The 19,829-nt window shown below is 41.7% G+C and overlaps 1 protein-coding gene across 30 annotated transcripts in view; it reads right to left on the reverse strand.

Annotated features, from left to right (window-relative positions):
• The window catches only part of LRRFIP1 (LRR binding FLII interacting protein 1), a 114,245-nt gene that overhangs the window by 43,187 nt on the left and 51,229 nt on the right, over positions 1–19,829 (reverse strand). For 19 of the 30 annotated variants that reach the window (XR_008577581.1, XR_008577579.1, XR_008577577.1 and 16 more), the window contains exons 3-8: positions 13,731–13,748; positions 9,758–9,805; positions 8,095–8,139; positions 7,543–7,593; positions 4,107–4,139; positions 2,944–2,991 (exon numbers count right to left, since the gene is read on the reverse strand). The exons of 6 other annotated variants lie outside the window; for them this stretch is intronic. Coding sequence is in view for 9 of the 24 variants with exons in the window: in XM_054829524.1 (XP_054685499.1) it covers positions 2,944–2,991; positions 4,107–4,139; positions 7,543–7,593; positions 8,095–8,139; positions 9,758–9,805; positions 13,731–13,748 (243 nt within the window). In the remaining 15 variants the exon portion in view is untranslated. The remainder of the gene's footprint in view (positions 1–2,943; positions 2,992–4,106; positions 4,140–7,542; positions 7,594–8,094; positions 8,140–9,757; positions 9,806–13,730; positions 13,749–19,829) is intronic. 5 more of the 30 variants (XR_008577586.1, XR_008577584.1, XR_008577582.1 and 2 more) reach the window with 1 other exon arrangement.

Raw genomic sequence — 19,829 nt, forward strand, 5'->3', positions numbered from 1 at the left:
AACACGAGGACACAAACATTTGTGTCTGTCACAAGCTGTATACCAGCCAAAAATGTCAAGGATACTCCTACTTGCGTTTTTTGACTTTTTTTTTTTTTTTTTTTTTGTTAAGAAACACTTTGGCTTCCTCTATTATTACTGCACTCCTGTCTCTTCAAACCCTCTGTGAAGAGCACACAGGATAAAAAGGGGACACTAGGGATAAGAGGCTACAATAAAAGAAATCTCCCTAGTTACTTACACCTCTGGCAGCTAAGCACTTAAAAACCAGCAAATTGTAGCAAGAGAATTAATTCTAAGTTTACATTTGAGAAATTCAGTTTAGTAAACATGCAATGCCGTATGAAATATCTTTTTAGCTTTCCCCAATTACATCAAAACTAAACCCAGACAGTGACCATCTGCCACATCCCAGTATTTTGTGTGGCAGTCCAAAGACTAAAAAGAGATTTTAGTCGGTTCAGCTGTCCTTTATCACGCTCTGTAGCCTGCCTTGCTGTCATTAAGATGTTTTCTCCCAAAAGAATAAAAACAAACAGGCTCAAACCAAGCGTTTCACAAGCAGGGTGAGATACCTGAACTCCCTACGGCAGCAGGGTCAGGAATAAAATAAAACGATCGCTACGATGCAGTTTTTAGTCTGCAAACACAATGTTGAAGAAAAGAGAACAGATCCAAAAGTCACCTCAATTAATACCATTATAAGTTCTGATTTCTCAAGCAATTCACTATTCTGGCATCAGGTCATGAGGCCTGGATTAACACCGAAAATGAGCAAGCGCTCTGCGTATTTGGGGTGGGGTTTTTAGTGGAAATTTAATTAGAATTTTTATTCAAATCAAGTTTTGAAGTCCAAGTTTTAATGCATTCCTGAAATGCAAGTCCACTGAACCCATTCTGAATCAATTTCCAAGCAAAATATTTATCATATACTACACATTAGCTTCCATGAAAAATGAAACAAATTAACTTAGAAACCAGTTTAGATCCAAGCTGGTAAAGGAACTTCTGGGAAAAACTTAGCTTCTCTACTGAAATGCAGTATTATCACCACAAACGGAGGGCCAACGTCCAGGTTCTTGTTTTCAAGAACTGATCTGAAACATTGGTATAGCTTTCTCACACACTTTGGCTTCTTTCCAGTTTTTACTAGGGTTTTTTTTTTTTTGGCAGGCTCCTTGAATTTCTCTAACACTTTCCTGAAGAATGGCTAAAATGATTCTTCAGCAGCTGAAGACAACACTCCAGCCGCAGCCTCAACAGCACCATGCAGACAGATTACTTCCACTGCCCTTTCGTTACTACACTGAGGAACTCGGTTTGCCTATTTTCAGCAATGTAATATTGACTAAACGTAACCTCAGATCATTATCAGAACCATTCCTGTGCAGAATTCCTTACTTTATAATAGTATATTTATTTTTTAACAAATGTGGCATTTCTCATTTATTTTTACTATTATTCCATTTTGGCAAGTTGTCTCCTAGTCATCATCAGTATTTTTATTCTAATCTTGCATGAAACCTCCTTTGGTCCCTGTACCGAGACAACTAGACAATATAGAGTCCTGCAGAAGTGGTTTCCCCTTTAAAACCAGATGCTGTCCTAGATGGGAACAGACCAGATGAGATCCCTTCCAGCTGTCTCATTTTCTAACAAGAGTTATTTTTCAACTAACTGTGCATTTCTTTTACAAGAATTTGATCTTGCCCAAGGTTTCACTTAATGTCATGTAGAAACATGCCAAGAGGCTTATAGTCAAGTTACAGTCACATCTAATGCTTTTCCTTTACGCCTTTAAATAATAACCCTCCTTAGGGAAATGAAGCTGAATTGACATAATTCATTTTAACTGTTTACCACCTTCTATTTGAGGCACTTCTAAATATATGTGTTTAATTTGCCCTGTATCTTTTAGATTTCAAGCTGATAGCTCTTAGCTCAGGTCACTTCCCTTGTCACTATGACCCATCCTCTCCAGAGACTTCTCCAGCACGTATTTTTGAAGGCAAATGCTCCAGACAGCTCTTGAAACTCTGCAGGGTCAATTTTATCACTGACCTTTGTTCTACGCTATGTTAAGCATCTGATCTTAACCTTCATGAAAACTGGAACAAATAAGCTTGCGTACTGGGGAGGCTGAAATACTCAGATTTTACTTGTTCTCTCTTCACATGCAGTTGACTATTCTTTTCTGTGTTTTCCTCCTGCTTTTAATGGACACAGAAAGCCGCCTCACTGCCATTATGGCCATTTACATTTGTAACACTCTTAACCTCAGGCTGTGGCAAATACTGCTCCTTCAGGCTTCTTTCTCAGCCCCACATCCAGTTTCCACTTCTCAGGAAATTCTCTGCTGATTTCCAGGGTACTGAGGAACCCCAACCCAGTCTGGCAGCCTCTTTCTGCGATGAGTAGCCTTCCCCCCGCGGTAGTACTATACCGCTTCACCCTCTCTCATGTACTCTTTCCCTCCCTGGAATTGCTCCCCATGAGATTCACCTAAAATCCTGACTCTGTGGGAGCACGTCATCCTTTACCTTCCATCCAGGTCTGCCTTTGCAGTGCTCTAAGTAGTGCCCTCTTTGTAAAGGTGCTAGTAAGGCAGCAATACTATGCAGAACTTCCTTTATGAAAAGATACAGCCTTTACTACATACATATTCTATCAGTATTACCCATTTCTGTGTGATGTGAAAGCTCAAGTTAGGTTTTGAGTTTTTCAAGATGCTCTTTATGTACAACACCGACGTGAGCATTTGGATTACACATTTTGCAAATGTGCGGTATTCTCGCAGAAACGACGAGTCCTGCTTGTTACACCGTATCCTTGGCATTAGGCTGGTGAGCTCTTACAGCCAATGTACTTGCACATATTCTCTTGTCCTATCACAGCGGTTTTGTATGCAAAACCCTCTCTGAAACAGTTACTCAAGATACATACTGCTTTGGAGTAGTTCTTCTTTTTGGTCCTCTCATTCTCTAATCCAGCCTGCAGTGAGATTAAGAACGCAGGATGAAAAGATCAATGAGTTTATGCGCACCCATCCAGAGCCAGGCATGCATATCAACATGCAGAAACATCAGTTCAATTTTCCTCCAGCTCTACACAACATGGCTCAGTAAGCACACATGAAAAAAAAAATCAAATCTCGGAAGTCAAATAACCAGTTATTAAAGAATAATGTTAAAAGTGATGATAGTGCTGTTAAATTTAGTAGCCACAGTTAAAATCATTCATGCTTGCTGGGTTAAGTCAATTAAAAGAGCTACCAGCTGTCTATACTTACTACATCAATAAATCCATGCAAAATCCAAATGTGTTTGAACTATTTCTGTATATAGGTCACTCACAAATAGATGCATTGCATTCCTAATTTGAAATAGTGCAGGGAATGGAGAGTGAAAAAGCTAGAGAATCTATAAAACTGCTCTCCGCAGTTTGCTTTCTGCGGAAACCAAGACACCTCTATTTCAACACAAGACAGTGCTGCTAACAGTATGAGGAAGTTTTTTAAACTGAGCTTAAAGTCCCAATCCTCATTCTTCCTTCCGTGCCCTTTCTGTTCTTCCAAGAGTCAGCTTTACCTCGATGGGTTCAATGCACATTCTTGCTCTCCTCTTACCATTACCTACAGCGTATGATTTTATCCTCCACAGCAAGGGTAGCAGCTCGATACACAAGCTGCAGCTTTAGTAGGCAGTGTATTTGACCCATCACCTTTGCTAGGTCTATTCAGAGTGAGTTTGTGAGAGATTTTATTCCTTTCTAGCTTTATGCTGAAATAAAGCCAGACATACCTGGTCAAACGACGCACAGACTGTAACAGAGAAAGTCTGTTAGGGGAAATAGAAGCTTTTCTGCTCTGACCTACGGTAACTACTGGACTAGACCTAGCTTAGATCTCTCTAATCATTCAAGCGCTTTTCATCTGAACTGCGTCAGAGTAGGCGGCGAGGGAAGTACCATTTTTACATCACAGACCACAAACTGCCTCTGGATCATTTTAGAACATCCTTTATCTCAGAGCAGCTATCACGACTGATGTTAGTTTCTTCTTCATGGTTAGTTTTTAACACACACTGCAACTTGCAGGCTATTCTCACCACTGGGTAGGTGCTGGCATAGTCCAAATGAGACTGTCAAGGCGTGAAAGGAAATAAAAATCAGAATACAAAAGGAAAACACTGAGGCATGTTATGGCAACCAAGAGAGTCACTGAACACAAAACAAAAACACAGGCAGAGAGATGTAAATCCCACCTAAAGAACTTTGGTAACGCAAGACTTCCTGTACAAAACCAGAAGTCAAGGAACTGTGTCGAGCAAACGAGACAAGGAAAATGCACCAACTCCATCATGAGTGATTCATAACACAATATTTCATGCCCGATGAAATTAGAGACAACCAGCTGAGAAGTGGGAGAACAAGGACACTTGCAGTAGAAAAGCAACTGAAGAGAGGCTCGAGTCTCTCAACGAACACAGGATGACGTTACTGAGCTTCCCTAGGAAGAGCTGTGTGATAAAAAACCGAGCGCGCAGAACTTCTGAAACGAGGCAGGCAGGACACTCTTCATGGGTTCAGGATGAGCCACAGAAAAGCTATTAAAGATGCCCCTGCATCGCAGCTGAAGGTCTGCCTGCAGGAGGCAGAGACTGACTCAGGCTAGCATTAGAGCAACACACTAGCCCACGGTTTACAGTACGGTCACAGCTTCTATTTGCTAGACTGCTCTAACCAATACCTCAGGTGGTTTTGCAGTCCATATGGATGGTTGCTCTGCCAGAAGCATCAGGCCAGCTCCCCAAAAGCTAGCTCAGGCATCCATTTAGAAAATATTCCAGGAGAAAATCCAGAGTAAAACTCATGTAGATTAGTAGGGTGGTGAAGTTTTAGGAAGAAATAAATTTCTGATATTGCCTCGTTTCACTGAAAGCTTCCTGTACAGGAAAAGCAGCATTGCTTCAAAGAGCACCTCCTAACGCCATCAGCCCTGGCAATGCAATCAGCCCGAGTGCCAAAGATGCAAAATCAATTTTCAGAAAATGGAAGTCTTGTAGACCAATTACGATGGCATCCTGGAACGATGAAAAGAGCCTTTGAACATTTCCTTCCCCCCCCCCCCCCCCAAAAAAAAAGGGTATTTCGAGTTTTCCAACTAGTTTTATAAACAAGTTTTTTTAGTACTTTCTTCATGCTAAAATAGCTCAGAAGCCAAACTGAACTCTAGTCCTCAGAGGTAATTTTTTAGGTTGGTCTTTTTTTTCTTTTTACTTGGTTGTTTTGAAAACACAACACAGCAAGAGCCAAACCCTCACAAATTGCCAGAGAGATGTGGTCAAACTATTAAAAGAATCTATTATAAACCCACACCAGGAAAATGATCAATGTATGTTCTATCAATTCATTGTGAAAAGATGCATAAGGGTAAGTTTCAGTTCAGACTAGCAAACATTTACTTTCTTCTACAATCCCAGTGACACTTGGATCAGGGAAGGAAGCTCTGTCAAACCTCTTTTCCTGTGCATGCCCAAGCGTCAGCTTGCATAAGAATATTCACTAAATACTGCTTTACGAGGACAGCGGGGAGTCTGTGCAACATCACTAGAAATACCAGGGTGAAAAGTTTCAACCAGATCCTTCTGTCGGAAAAAGACATACTTTGCAGAAGTATTAGGGATTTACGGGTCATCCCGTAAACCAGCTGGACACGATAACCAGTTTGCCAGTGGTTATCGCAGCCTGAAGGCATGCTGGCAGCCTGGAGACTGGCTCTTTGGGGGCAGGGGGGGAAGGTCAGAAAAGCTTCTTCTCAAGGGATGGTGCGGAAACAGAATGCAACTCTTCTGCTCTTTAAATATATAACAATAAAATCAGGATCATATTGCAAACACACATTGAAAGGAATCAATAGTGGATTTCCATGAATAAAAGGTGTTTCAGATGAACAGGGCTCCCGCTATAAACGCGGTGCCAGTGTGCTTGCATCTTGCCACATCAAGGCCCACACAGTTATAGCCATGGTTAAACAACCTATTTGTATTGTAATCGCCTTCTAAATAGAAAGAACTGACATTTCAACTGATCTAGAGATTTTCCCCCTCCAAAAAATACTTTCATAAACATGTCTCAATTTAACTCTAAGCAAAATAAACATCAGTTTTCATGTTCAGCTGTGAAGATAAACTTCTCTTCGTTGAATCTTTAGAGTTTTAAGGCATGTTCTAGCTTGGAAAAGGAACTGAATAAGTTTGCAATCGTAAAGGATTTAACAGCATTTCATAAGTGGTAATAAGGATTCCACTAAAAGGGAACAAGGCAACACTTAAAATTAAGTACATCTTACACTATCTTACAGTGAGCTCCATTAGAAATCATTAGGCAGGCTCTGCAGTAGTAATTTATTTTTTTTCTTCCAATCTTCCAGAGCTCTTCTAGAGGCCTATCAGCTGTTTCACTCAATCCTGTTCTTTGGGCTATACTTTCTCATAGGAAAAAAAAAGGTAGTTCTAGCTTTGATAATTATTAGCAAGCTTTTAAGGAAAGGGAAGAAAAAAAAAATCATAATTTTATGACATGAAATCTCCAAAGAAGCCAGAAACCAAGGATACAAATAAAGATCTTGCTGTGAATGATACAGGTCTTGCTTGTTCTATAAAAATACAACTGCTCATCCAGCTTAAGCACATAACTAGCGCTACTGATAAATTAGGACCAACATCCTGCTCTCGTCGTCTTCTGAAGACCATCAGCACAAGCTGAGACAATAGCATGTTCACAACTCCTAAACTCCTTAAACCGTCTTCACAGTTACAAGAGCTGATTATATCATGCTAGAATGGAGTTAATATTTGTACACATGTGTAGTATCTGGAAAAATACTGTACAGATATTTTGAGGAAAAAGCTGTTTGAACTTTTCCTACAGATAAGTACTGGTGCACTGCAGCACCCTGTGCTCTGCTAATCCCTCCCGCCACAAAACTCAAGTCTGCAGCTGAATTTCAGATATCTCTAGAGCAGTTTTGAGGAGAGCTTTCACCTGCAATTCCAAAGCACTAAGACTTATTTTCACTGGTAATTTGCTCTTGGTTTCCTGAGCTGATAAACATTGATCACAGAGTAAGTTAGCACTTCCTCTTCCCAAATTCTCAGTATCAGTAATGAAACAGGGGAGGTCACAAGGTGCATACAAGAAATAGCTGCGTATACCAGTGCTTTAGCAAAGTACTTCCTGCAACAGTAATAGCGAACAGCGTTTACCAGAAAGGTTTCTGTAGAGCCGCATGCTCTGCTGGTGTTCCCGCACTGTGCATACAAATTTGACAATTCCCTGGGTTGAAAGAATTATTGACTTTACATGTACTCTAAATAAACAAAGCAAAATAAAACCAACAAACCACCCCATATGCCTTGAACATAGAACATGGCAAGACCTTGGAAGGATGACGTAACCAAAGTACTATAACCAGTTTGGTTGGACAGGGGAGAGCAACATCAGTACACACACACGCATGCTTAAATTGTACAATTTACCAACCCTCAGGCTTCCGCGGCTACCCACTGACATGCGCTCATCTTCATCCGAAGCCTATCAAAAGAAAGTATAGAGACAAGAAAACAATGAAAAGAACACAAGTAACAAGCAGTGAGGTAAATGCAGATGGCTTTGATGGAACAGAAGGAGAGACTTACAGAATAAATGTCTTTAAAAAGGAATTGCATTAAATTATAAGCAGAAAGTAAATGAAATCATGCCCTGCCCAAGAAACACTGTCAAATATTGTACTCCAGGATGAATGACAAGCTTGCTTGGGTGTTCCCTACTCTATGCTTGTGGCCCATCGTCTGAATACATGAACATTGAACACTCCAAGCAGATTATTTCCCCACCTTCCACCCCCTGCCCTTTTATTTTAGCACATTGGGGAGAGGACAGATAACTCAGGAAGTGGCTGTGGGGTTTTCATGCGGCTGGGGTGGGGGGAAAGCTCGTTTTGTTTTTTCTTTTGAAAAGGAACTACCTTATATGTGTCTGCTTTCTTAATTTGACATGTCTAGCTATAAAGAAAAAGCAAAAGTAGATACTAACCGAGGCATTTCTTCGAGCTCTACGGGAATAACGCTCACTGTCTTCCTACCAAGGCAGCAGAGAAAAACAAAGAGCCAAGTGTTGAAAGGACAGATACACCAACAGAGCGCTTTCAAAAAGACACAGTGACATTTCAGCCATGTTTAAGAGTCAGTAAGCTTACACCAAATAATGGAAAGTGACACCTTGTCAAGTCAGAAAAACCCTCTTTCCCTCATTTGTGATCCCAAGTTTCTTCCCCTCCATTTTATTCTGCTACACACTTTCACTAGTTTTGCAGAAAAATGTACGCAGTGACATCTATTTGTATCTCAAAAAAAGTGTTTCGAGCGCATCTCTCTGCATCTGGGAATCTGTATACTTACAGTGCTTTGTGATTAAGCTTTCCAGCTTGCAGCCCTTCAACATAAATCTCAAAAATCTTCTATTTGAAATAATGTGGCAGGGCAACAGTCTCTCTCCAGTGAGTATCCCAGAGAGGCACAGCCTGGCCCCTTCTTCCAGACCAAAAGTATCTGTGCTTTGCTTACAGCCCCGCTGCCTTTTGCGGGCCAGAGGCTGCGTTCACACTGGAAAGGCTGCAGGATGTATTACATTTCAACAAACTGATTTTACACGGAATTTAGACACAACGATAGAAAACAGGGCAGGGGGAAGCTTCAACATTGTAGTTAATGGTTCTGACAGGTGAATTGACTTCTAAGCAAGGGAATTACTAGTAACATGGAGCTAAGCTCACCAAGCAAGGATTTGAAGAGACTTAATAGCTTATCCATCAGATTGGAGCATCTTGGTTAGATGGCTGGTCCATATGGCAGCAGGCTTTCAAGAAGGCATAGAGCATACCAGCATTTATGCCAACTAATTATCAAGGCCTAAAGAAGTCAGGGAGTTTGAGAAGTTATCATCCGCACTGGAAGTCAGCTGTTCATTTTTGCCTTTTCCAGTGCGTGCTACTCAGGTTGTAGGGCAAGGCCACGAACAACAGTTTTCACCCACCATCTCTGGTAAGTGATTTCGTAAACTTGCGATTGAAAGACATTTGAAACCAATGCCTTCCAGCCCTTTAACAACCCCTCCATCTCGCATTACGGCTGTTAGAACAGTCAGACATTGCTAATGACCAAGTCCATATCTGGTATCAACTTCACTGGCTTAGCAAACAGTGAAATCCAGGACATTGCGTTCTCGGAAAAAGCAAGCATTGCTCACAGTAATAATGCTTCTGAAGAGTACCCCTGGACCAGTAAGTACAGAGGTAACTGAGGAAGCATGGATAAAACTTGCCCAAAATTTAACTGAATACATTTGAGAAGACTCAAATTGTAGCAAAATCCACAAGAAGTAAAATGAGTACACATATTCCTTATATCTCATTTAGCTTTAACGGGTCTATATGCTAAGCTAATCTTCAAGTGACAGGGTGGAGACAGAGGACTGTAAAAGAGATGGCGCTAACCAAACCCTTGCTATTTTTTAAGCTGATCTTAAGCCACATTTCAGGTATTGATGCAGACTGCAAGAATCCTTCTGATAAGAGTGGAATTCACATTTCCAGTACATGAAAATACCTACTTTGTGGGATTTCAAACTCTATCAACCACACAAAACTTCAACAGGTGAAACAACAACACGTTGTTTAGCTACGTTGATCAAGGCCTACCATCCATTGCTCGATGTCTCCCCATTTAGTATCCAGACCATAATATTTCTACAGACAGAAAAGGGAAAAAACAGAATTTAGATAAGAAGGGCAAACAGAGAACATTTAGACATGCATTGCCAGGTTTTGGCCAAGCCGCACAGCTCCACGCACACAAGCATGCCAGGGAAAAGCCACCCAGCAAGGGGAAAGGGGTGTTTGGGGTACAGCGGGGTACTCAGCAGCTGCTTCTTTCTCAGCAGTGCAAAAACCCAGCGCTGTGGGGACGGGAGCAAGGAGCATAATGAATCTTGAATTCCTGACCCATTTAAGTCAAGACTCATTACAAGGAATCCAAACACAGAACACTTTCAGGATGAAAAATGCTGTCAAATCATGTTTACCGTCCAGATCTGTCAAACCGGGAAGACAAGTTGAATACAATGCAACTAACCTCTGAGCGTTCCTATTCACTGTATTCAGAACTCCCCAGAGCTCCTTTTCAGAGCATAAGGCTTTTTGCCTACACTTCAACCGTCTGGCCGCTGCTGGTATCACCGACGAGGACAGAAGAGGAACCTCTAGGACATGCTTCACCAATGCAGCCAAGACTGGAAAGCTCTCTGCATTTCAGTACCAAATGCCATGCATTTTCTCAGCAGACTGTCTCTTCTGAACCATTTCTCTGTTCATATTTTCTTTGCACGACACTGGGAATTTCCCTGAATTGAACCTGCATTTCCACCAGACAGCAAATTGCTCAAAGATCAACAAGATTAGTGGGACTTTTCTTCCTCCCCAAACACGTGCCTCAAATCCAGTCTCAGGAAGTTTGCGCTTGTAATAGTGATCATAACATTACTGTGTGAAGAAAAATAATCACCAGCCTAAAGCACAGTAATCAGCAATGGAAATCCTGCTTAAGAAAACATAATATGTATTTTAGAACAATTTAGATTATGTGCTTTGAGGTCCATGTATTTGTGGAAAAAACAAGCCTGTACTTGTCAGCTTTCTTAGAGGCTTGAGGCTGCAGGAATAGCAACAGTCAAAACCTTAGGTAATGATCAAAAAAATCAGAAACCTGTTCTGTATTATACTCTGCACTTAGCACTCGCTCAATGGTATTAAAGTAATTTTACTTTCACCCTTAAAAACCTCAGTCACTATTTATATTAGTAAACTAGAGCGAATAGCTGTGTGTTCTCTGATATTGTATCAGTTTATTCCCACTTCAGAGTTCTTCATTAAACAACAAAATTATTTTTATGTTAAGGTCACCTTCATTTTCATCTTAACAGCTCTTGAGAGAAGAAAGTCTGTTATGAAGTAGAATAGGCAGCGGTGTGCTCAATTACACATCCAGGAGAGCCCAAACTGTACAAAGACCTTTAAATGCTGTCAGTTTTGGGGTCAAATCGGGAAAAGGCAGGAGCTCACAACAAGCCCATTTATTGGGAAAAAATATTACAAATTAAATTTTTAGACCAGTAATTTGAAAAGAGGAAATAAATTCACTGCATTGCAGATTTAAATAGTATGCAAACATCTCTCTGGAACAAGGAAAAGAGACAATGGTTTGACAAGATCTTTAACCACATCCCTATGAGAACAGGGAAGTATCCCCCTCTGCTCTCCCTGCAAAGCATCTCAGTGTGCGCCCAAATACATCTAATATAACTATACGATACCAAGCCAAATTGCACACAAGTGACATTTCTCCCAAATTAGAGCGCACGACATGAACCACTGTTTCTTCAAGCATTGCACAAGCGCTCAGACTAGTTACTTCCAGGCAGAAGCATAACGTGTACAACAATCCGTTATAAAATTAAGTTTTAGGTACATCATATCCTGAAAATGACCCTTGAAAGTGATATGAACTTCAGCTGGTCAGGATTGTGTACATGGTCAGAACCTACAGATTATATGCTTTGTAGTAAATCAGGTCAGGTAAAGCCTTATAAAGGCTTTCTCCGCCCCCCCCCCCCCCCCCCGGAGATGTATTCTATTTTCTAACACTAGAAAACAACTTAGAAAAAACACCATGAAAGTGGAGAATCCTTCTCTCACACATAGGAGGGATCCATAAATATGCTAATAATTTTTGTAAGGTCTGCTGCTTCCTTTTCCTGCCTCCTGCTCTCCTTGCTTTCTGACACAGGCTTCTGAATTCAGTTGTTGAAAAGGGAGATGAGGAAATACCCCTTAAAAGACTTATGTCACAAGTTTAGTTCCACTTACCGTCTTTTCCTCCACCATGTGAAATTACACTGCTACGTGCTTAATATCCCCTAAAGAAAAGTGTTAGTGAATGGCAATGCCTTGAGACTATTTTTAACTGGTAATCTTTTAAACGACACCCCTCACGCCGGGCTGAACTGGCAGCATTTGGAGTCTCAGGTATTTTGCCCCCGCAGCCGCTTCCCATTTCTTTCCCTAAGCTGACTGTTCTGCTTTGCCCTGGAGGGCCTGGCTTGAACAGTTGCCTGTCTTAAAGGAAGAAATGGTGCTTATCCGTTAACTTGGCCTTTAGTTAGAGACCTTTGCCAGACTCAAGTTCCCTTCTAGCCTGAAAAGTGATATTACAATTAAATAATTAATGACGTTAATACCATTGAGAGAGAATTCCAGATCAGATTTGCTCACTAAGTGACAGTGAAACTGCTAGACTTGCAAACTCGCTACGGGATGTTGTGAGACTAACCCACTTATCTTCTCATCCATGTCAGGACATCAACAGTAAACAACCTCCTTGTCTCCCACGGGGCTGCATACGTACCAGAAGATTAAATTAGTTCCTATAAAAGAGATGGATTACAAGCCTGTTGATCAACAGGCAGATGTTAATTTGAGTCGCTCAGTATGTAGTCAACTCCACAAGTGAAAACAAGAGTAAGATCTATTTGTTGCCAAATTCATGGGGTCAGGATTAAATACTGGAGCACATGATTTGAGTGGCTATCTACGTGTACACATGCACTTAAAGAGGAGAACAGCATTTCCAAGAAGCACACGCACTGCCAGGTCAAGCGAGTGAAACATGCAGTTAAGGCCGGTGGTGTGTCAGAACAAAACCAAACAGGCTGTGGTTTTAGGAGACATTTATCATTCAGCAAGCAATAAAAAACACTCAGGAAAAAAAAAAAATATTCAATAAGGTGGAAAATGGCAGGCTTGAAGAAATATATGCTTTCTCCCTCCCTGCAAAATCTCTTTGGAGCTATTTCTCCTTCTAGGTACCACACAGTTCACATGCTGGGAGTATACAACAGCCCAACATCGTAACACAAACCCCAAAACTCTGTTATTACATAGCAACTGACTTCAGTTACAGCTATCGTCATTATTATCTTTGCCATCGTTTGGAACTATGAGAAGGAAATTGGGAGGAGGGAAGAGATCGTGACTTTAAACTGAGGTGAGAGAGGATTAAACAATATAAAAGCATTTACAATGCTCAGGTCACGTTGGAAGAAAGGCGATACAGTTTATTTACCAAAAGATTACAAATTCAAACCCAGCATCCCTGATTTACTTCAGTGACTTTCTGCAAACAAAGTCATCTGAAAGTCATTCTTCCCACTGGCACCTCTTAGATGCTTGCCCAGCCTGAAACACTTTCAGTGATACTCTTGGCCTTCAACGCAGAAACGGCTGTATGGTTCTCGGCGACACACGGAGCCACCATACCCTCCTACGATAGCTGGTTTGCCAAATTACTCTTCTGCTCATTGCTTACTCTTTGCCAAACAAAGTCTGTAGAAAAATTTATATTAAGTGCCTGACCAGACACATTTTACACAGGTCATCTTCCCCCACTCCCCCTTATTATCCGCCCCACAAGCCTACGGGAGGGAAGGAGGGAATTGCATGGAAATACAAAGCCTGCTGTGCATCTTCCATTCTTAAGAGGTTTTTCTGATTACGCTAGCAAGACTCAAACCGTGGGAACACATGCATGCAAACAAGAATGAAAGAGAGCAAGCCCTACCTTCTGAACTTGATAGATCTAGGGGAAAAGGGAAAGGAAAGAAACAAGGAAAGAAAAGCTAGCATGAATGAATAAATAGCAATGCGATGTTTCACAGCTCATTCTGAAGGGGAAAAAAATGTCATTTATACAGAATACACAGCAAAACACGAATACAAAAAAGTACACATTGAAGCCCTGTTGAGTTAGGTAGAATGAAAGCAGCATTTACATTCTAGGCATCCCCCATGTGCCCAGTTAAAATAAAGCATTCCCGTTCTCATACCCGCTAGGCCCTTGGAGGCACATGCAACATTTGCTCCCAAGACTTTGCACCGGATCAAAACCTAACCCAGCTAAAGCCTTTTTCCAGCCTCTCTCCTTCAAAGTAACGGGTGGCCAAACATTCACCTGGGATGCCAGTTGTGCATCTACCATCACAATAAAAGCAAACGGCATTAACTACAGAAAAACGGTTCTTCCTTAACCAATGAAGCATAGTTACAAAAGCATCAATGCTATACATCTTTCACCTGCATGCAGCACAGCATCAGCTTGTTCAAAGTCTCTGAGAATTTCTCGCACATACATTCCCAGCACTGGAGGGTCTCTACAGGTTTCTTTTTCAGTTTTTCATGCTTCCATAAAGCCCCACACTATTTGCAGGCACTAATAAACACACTGCTGACTCTACAAAGTTGTATCATAGTCTTGGACTATTTTAATAATACACAAAAGCATTACGGCCACTCTAACACATCTGAATTTTAAGTAGAAAACTGCTCCTGACTGATCAGTTTTGTAAATCCATGTGAAAATGGAAAACGTGTTTTCTCTTGCATCTCTCCTAGCACTTCTAAAGCAAGAAACCCTTCTCATTCAAACACACCTCAACAGGCGACACAAATCCAGCAGGAAATTGCAGCTTTGCTCTCCCCAGTTCTCTGCTAAACACCAAGCTTTGTATCTGTAGGAAATATATCACAGCTCTGGTCTCAAAGTCCTCAGCTGCCTTACTGCTCGTTTTCCTAAATAAGCATTGATGCTGAATAAACACCACCACCAGTCCTCTACTCCACGAGTACAGCCCAGGGGGAACGGTACCTTGTTCCAACTTCAATCCTTCAGCTGGTCAGCAGGCAGCAGGGTAGTCAGCCTCCTGTATTTTGGAATATTCAGGGGATCCCTGCCATCCATCGCTCCCCTCTGGACCACCTCAGGTGAACCCAGACCCCAGTGCTGGGAAGCAAAGCGTACTTCTTTCAATCCCTGCCCTCCCGATCAGGTTCCCCTTCGTGATCATGAAGTACAACTGCAGAACCCAGCTTAATACCTCAGAAGCATTAATTCCTATTCCTACAAGCGCAGGGGGGATAATTGAGACCCACATTTAAAACTAGCATTCCCACACAACTAATCACCTCGCTTATCTTTTAATAAGAAAACCTTGAAGAGAAACATGAACTAAACCCTCCCACAGTTCCCAAGACCGCATACCAACTCCGATCTTTTGCTTCCCCGTTGCACATGCAGAGTGCCTTTCATCCATATGCAGAAGCCAAACACCATCATTTTAGATGTGGCAATTACCACGGAGCTCTTTAACCTTTAACTTTTCCATGTCGTTGTTTCACCCACGCTTGGAGGCAACGCTATGGAAGTCTCATTTTCCAAACCCCAATGCTTCAGGCTTAGACTAGCAGGTATTCCTGTTGAATGCAAAGCAAGATGCACTAGAGGTCTTGCGTCCAGGAGCCAGATTGCCAATGGAGAAGATAACACCAAGGCCCTTGTTTAGGCCCAGACAATGCGGAAGGCGGTCGAGAGGGGCACAGGGACAAAGCCAGGTGTGTCATCGTAGCTGTTCCAACGTTTTATAGAACCTGGAATTTTTTGGTCACCCATTAGCTGGCAGGCATTACAACAGCCCTGCTCCGAAGTGATTCATCTCTCATCAGTGTACTGTCCTTCTTAGGTAGCAGGTTACAGGAGAAAACACTTTTAAACAATAATCTCCACTGCAGGAATGACCCCACAAAGAGCTTAACAGAGTGGACAGACACCTAAGCAGTCAACTGTCTTAAACAGCACTTTCCTGTATCACAGTATGACCAAAAAATATGTTTTGTCTACAGTATTAGTGGCAGACTGCTTGCCAGGCTTCCTCATCCCATGAGGTCTCCCACAAAAATCAAGTTTTTCATAGAAATAACTTCAGAAGGGGACAGAACAAGCCAATGAAACAAGGTTCGATGGCAGCAGAAGGCAGAAACCAAGAGTCCGCTAAAACCCCCTTCAACCTCGTCCCTTTCCAAATTGTCATGTGCATCTTCACACTGTCTGTAGAAGACAAAGACTAACCATCACAAAATCTGCTTTATTTCCTCCTCGTATATGTAAACACCAAGTTTCAGAGTCAGTTTCCTCTCCCATTCAAACCATGAGAATTCTGCTTTTCTCTAGTTTTTCCTGCACTGCCTGGGATTTTAAACAGCTTCAAACAATCCAGAATGCCAGCTGCGCCATGGGACCTGCTGACTCCGATCAGACTTGCGGGCACTAAATCCTAGCAAGGGAAGAAGGGACCCGAGTTCACAGGATGAGTGAGCAGATCAAGAGCGTTTGCAAGTCTTTTGCCCACATTAACCTGGCTTTAGTACATTTACTAAATTTACTACATGCTCAAGGAACTGACATCGAAAAAAGAAACCCGCGACAGAAGGTACTGATAACATTTTATTCCAAAGGAGGAAAAGCGCGTGCAAATGAGGATGCTGGTAAAGAACGAATTTACAAAATAGCAAAGGCAAGTTTTGTGCTGTGCCCTTAAAGTGAGAGCTGAAAATGAAGCGAGGAGACAAGCACAAAGCTCTTGCCTTGAACTAAAAGTACAGGCTCATCTGCTGTGTGAACTGGCAAGCAAGAATCTTACCCTGCAGATTAAGGAGTGGGAGGAGATCATTCTCTTTTCACTTCAGGCACGAATATCAGCTTAAATTGTGGTCTCCAAGTGTCAGTCCTCAAAGAGACATTTAAAGTCTTGCCAGCAGAACACACAGAAGGTACTCCTACATAAAACGTTCTTTACAATTAGCCCTAATGCTGCAGCTTTTACATGCCTTGAAACATTACTGTTAAATAGTTCTTGGGAAAAAAGGCTTTAATGAATCTAATGCCAAGCTTCTAAGAAAAAAAAAAATACACAGAAAAAAATTCTTCTCTCCATTTTACCTGGTAGCCCCACAAGAATAAACAATTTGTTACTCAGAAAATCTGAGCCGACAACTCCTGACTCATTCTTGTGCGTGAATTAAAAATAAGTATCTGAATGCACACAAGCATTTGTCACAGTACCAAACACAACTCTACGGTACAAGCCAAACGGACTTTAGACTCTGCAACCCTAAACCAAGTGTTTAAAGACCGTGGCAGCACGATGTGGTAAAAAGCACAGGACCCATCACTGCTAACTCCCACAAGTGGGTACCAGTGGTATGGAACAGGCAAGGGAACAAGTACCATCTATTATAACCATCCTTTCAGCTTAAATGTGCATTGGCATTGCCTCACAGGAGAGCTCTCCCACACTGACTATGCACGGAGGCATACCAGAAAGCCTACTGTGACCTCCAGGTTAATTATTTACATCTTTGGCGGATAACAACTACAAGGCAGCATAGAAGAAGTAGTCAGAAACATTCAAGCAGTTATGTTTCTTAGATCCGTGCCTTTCTTAGAGCTTCAAGACCAGGAACTCATTCTCTACTAAATACACACACATATATGCAATTCAAGAGTGACCACTACCCTTATCTTCATAAATTAGCATATAATCATATCATGATTGTTGTGCTCATTTTCTTTCTTCAGCTTCAGAAAACACTTTTCATTTACCTAGTTTATACTTTCCTATTAAACTTGTACTCATGCTCTCCTCCTCACCTTCCCCTCCCTGAAAAAAACCCCAAAACCACCAAAACACAACACATTGGCACACTTATCCTTCTCTCTGCTGCCTGGCATGAGGTGATACCACCTCTGGAACACACCTGCATTCCTGCCCCACCACAGGGAATGGCAGCAGCCTTCCCCAGTAACTTTCCCACATCTCACACTGCAATTCAGAGTGATTACTTTCACAAGCCCATCTATTTTTGCTATATAATTTCTCCAACTCTACTACATCGGTATGTTGCTTCTCATCAAGTTTCCAGAAGAATTCCTCAAGTCACCTTGTATTTCAAGCCCGGTTTACTAAAGCCATCCCTCTGAGCACACAACCCACAAGACCAACAGCAGTGACCACTAGCAGGAGGTCCTGCAGCCCAAGCAAGGGCTGAGCCCATGCCAGCAGCAAGCGTGCTCACCATCAGCTAAATTTTAAATTTCCAAAAGAATCAACTAAGCAGCAATTTCTGCTGTCAATTATGTGTGCCACGTACAATAATTTCTGCCAAAAGAAGAGCTTGAGTATGGTATCGTGTAGCCCTCACCATTGACCGATGAGCTTTACTACACAGTTGTGACCAAGCTTTTGTGTGCTCCTCACACATGGCTAGCCTACAGATCCGGCACAGGGCACTTTAATAGCTTTCTAATGAAGCTGGTGCTCATTCTACCTACAGAAACATTCAGAACAAAAATCTCAGATACCTGGTGCTTTTGCATCAATATTTCTTTTGTAATGGCAAGCAGAACATTAGTTAAATTACATATGTAGACTCATGAGGCAAAAGTCGCTACTTTAAAACAGGGAAAATGAAGCACAAAATAAAGAACTGTCACTAATATGAGATGGTGGGCAGGAGAGGAGTCAGTTTCCAGTCCAAATCCAAATTATTAAAACACCCTATTCCACTGCCAGCGAGAGCTATACTGCCATGTTTATAGCTTGTAATGGTAACATCTGGAAACTTTTAACCCAGACCAACAATATAAATATATTCTCAAGTAATCCATGCTCCACAAGCAGCCTGTCAGGGCATGTACATTGCTTTAAGCATGAACAAGTACATACGCATGCAATAAATTTATTTATTGCTTTTTAACTCCTGTAACTGGCTCTAAAAAGCCTTCTGTAGTAGTAAAGCAAGTGCTTTAAGTTCTGGTTATTCAACATGGCAGTAGTGGGAACATGCTACTTATTCTGCTGAAGAGTTTGCGAAGGAAAATGAAGATGGCAGACAACAAGCTGTACAGACGCCGGTATCACAGTACAGTCTCCTCCAAGGAAGGAGTAGGTGCCAAATCTCTTGTGCTGATCGCTGCTTGGGATTTTCTATATTTATGGTTTCTTTTATTACATTTGCAAGATACTTGTGGCAATGAAAAACTTCCTGCAGCCATCCTTACTAGCCCTACCTTGCATCTGGGGGCTGAGATTAAGCTATTTGGGAATAAAAAAGATACAGAATATCCGAGCTTGCAAAATATTAAATAAATGTGTAGTCATACTATGTAATTTACACCAGTGAATCACAAAACAGATTGTAGTGAATATCTGGCTTAGCTTTTACTGAATTTGGTATTTCAGGCAACATCCCGTACCAATTTCTATCTATACAAAGGAGTTTTCACAGATTTTCAGATCACTAGAGCTCTTCAGTTATTAACTGCACAGCCACGCACACAAGCTTTACCTTTCATACCAAAATTTCAATTTACTAGGACACCCTTTGCAACATCAGCTTTTAATCTTCAAGGAGGTCATCAGCTCCATTAAAGTTATCTGCAAATTACATGGTAACACCGCTGCCAGGTGCCACGACACCCATATTTACTTTGCTTCCCAAAGAAAACACGTACTGATTGTTTACCACGGATCTTCCAAAGGCTGCTCAGCAAGTCCCATCACTCAGGCTGTAGGCGCAGCACGCAGTTTGACAGTAACAACGCTTATCCGCAGTCCAGGCTCTCTGACTGTGGTCCAGGTTGCAAGAAACATCCTTCAAAATGCAGCAACTGTGGCAGAAAAAGGTTCCTCTCTTCCACAAGCACTGCGCTTGCGGCAAGGCTCCCCCGCAGCTCTTACTTCTGGTGTGTTTGCAGGTAGATCTAACCCTGCGGTGGCTACAGGGTGCTAAGACACATCCAAACGTGCCTCAGCGAGACCAGATGCTC

This window comes from Grus americana, chromosome 6, assembly GCF_028858705.1.
Source record: "Grus americana isolate bGruAme1 chromosome 6, bGruAme1.mat, whole genome shotgun sequence".
Lineage (NCBI taxonomy): Eukaryota > Metazoa > Chordata > Aves > Gruiformes > Gruidae > Grus > Grus americana.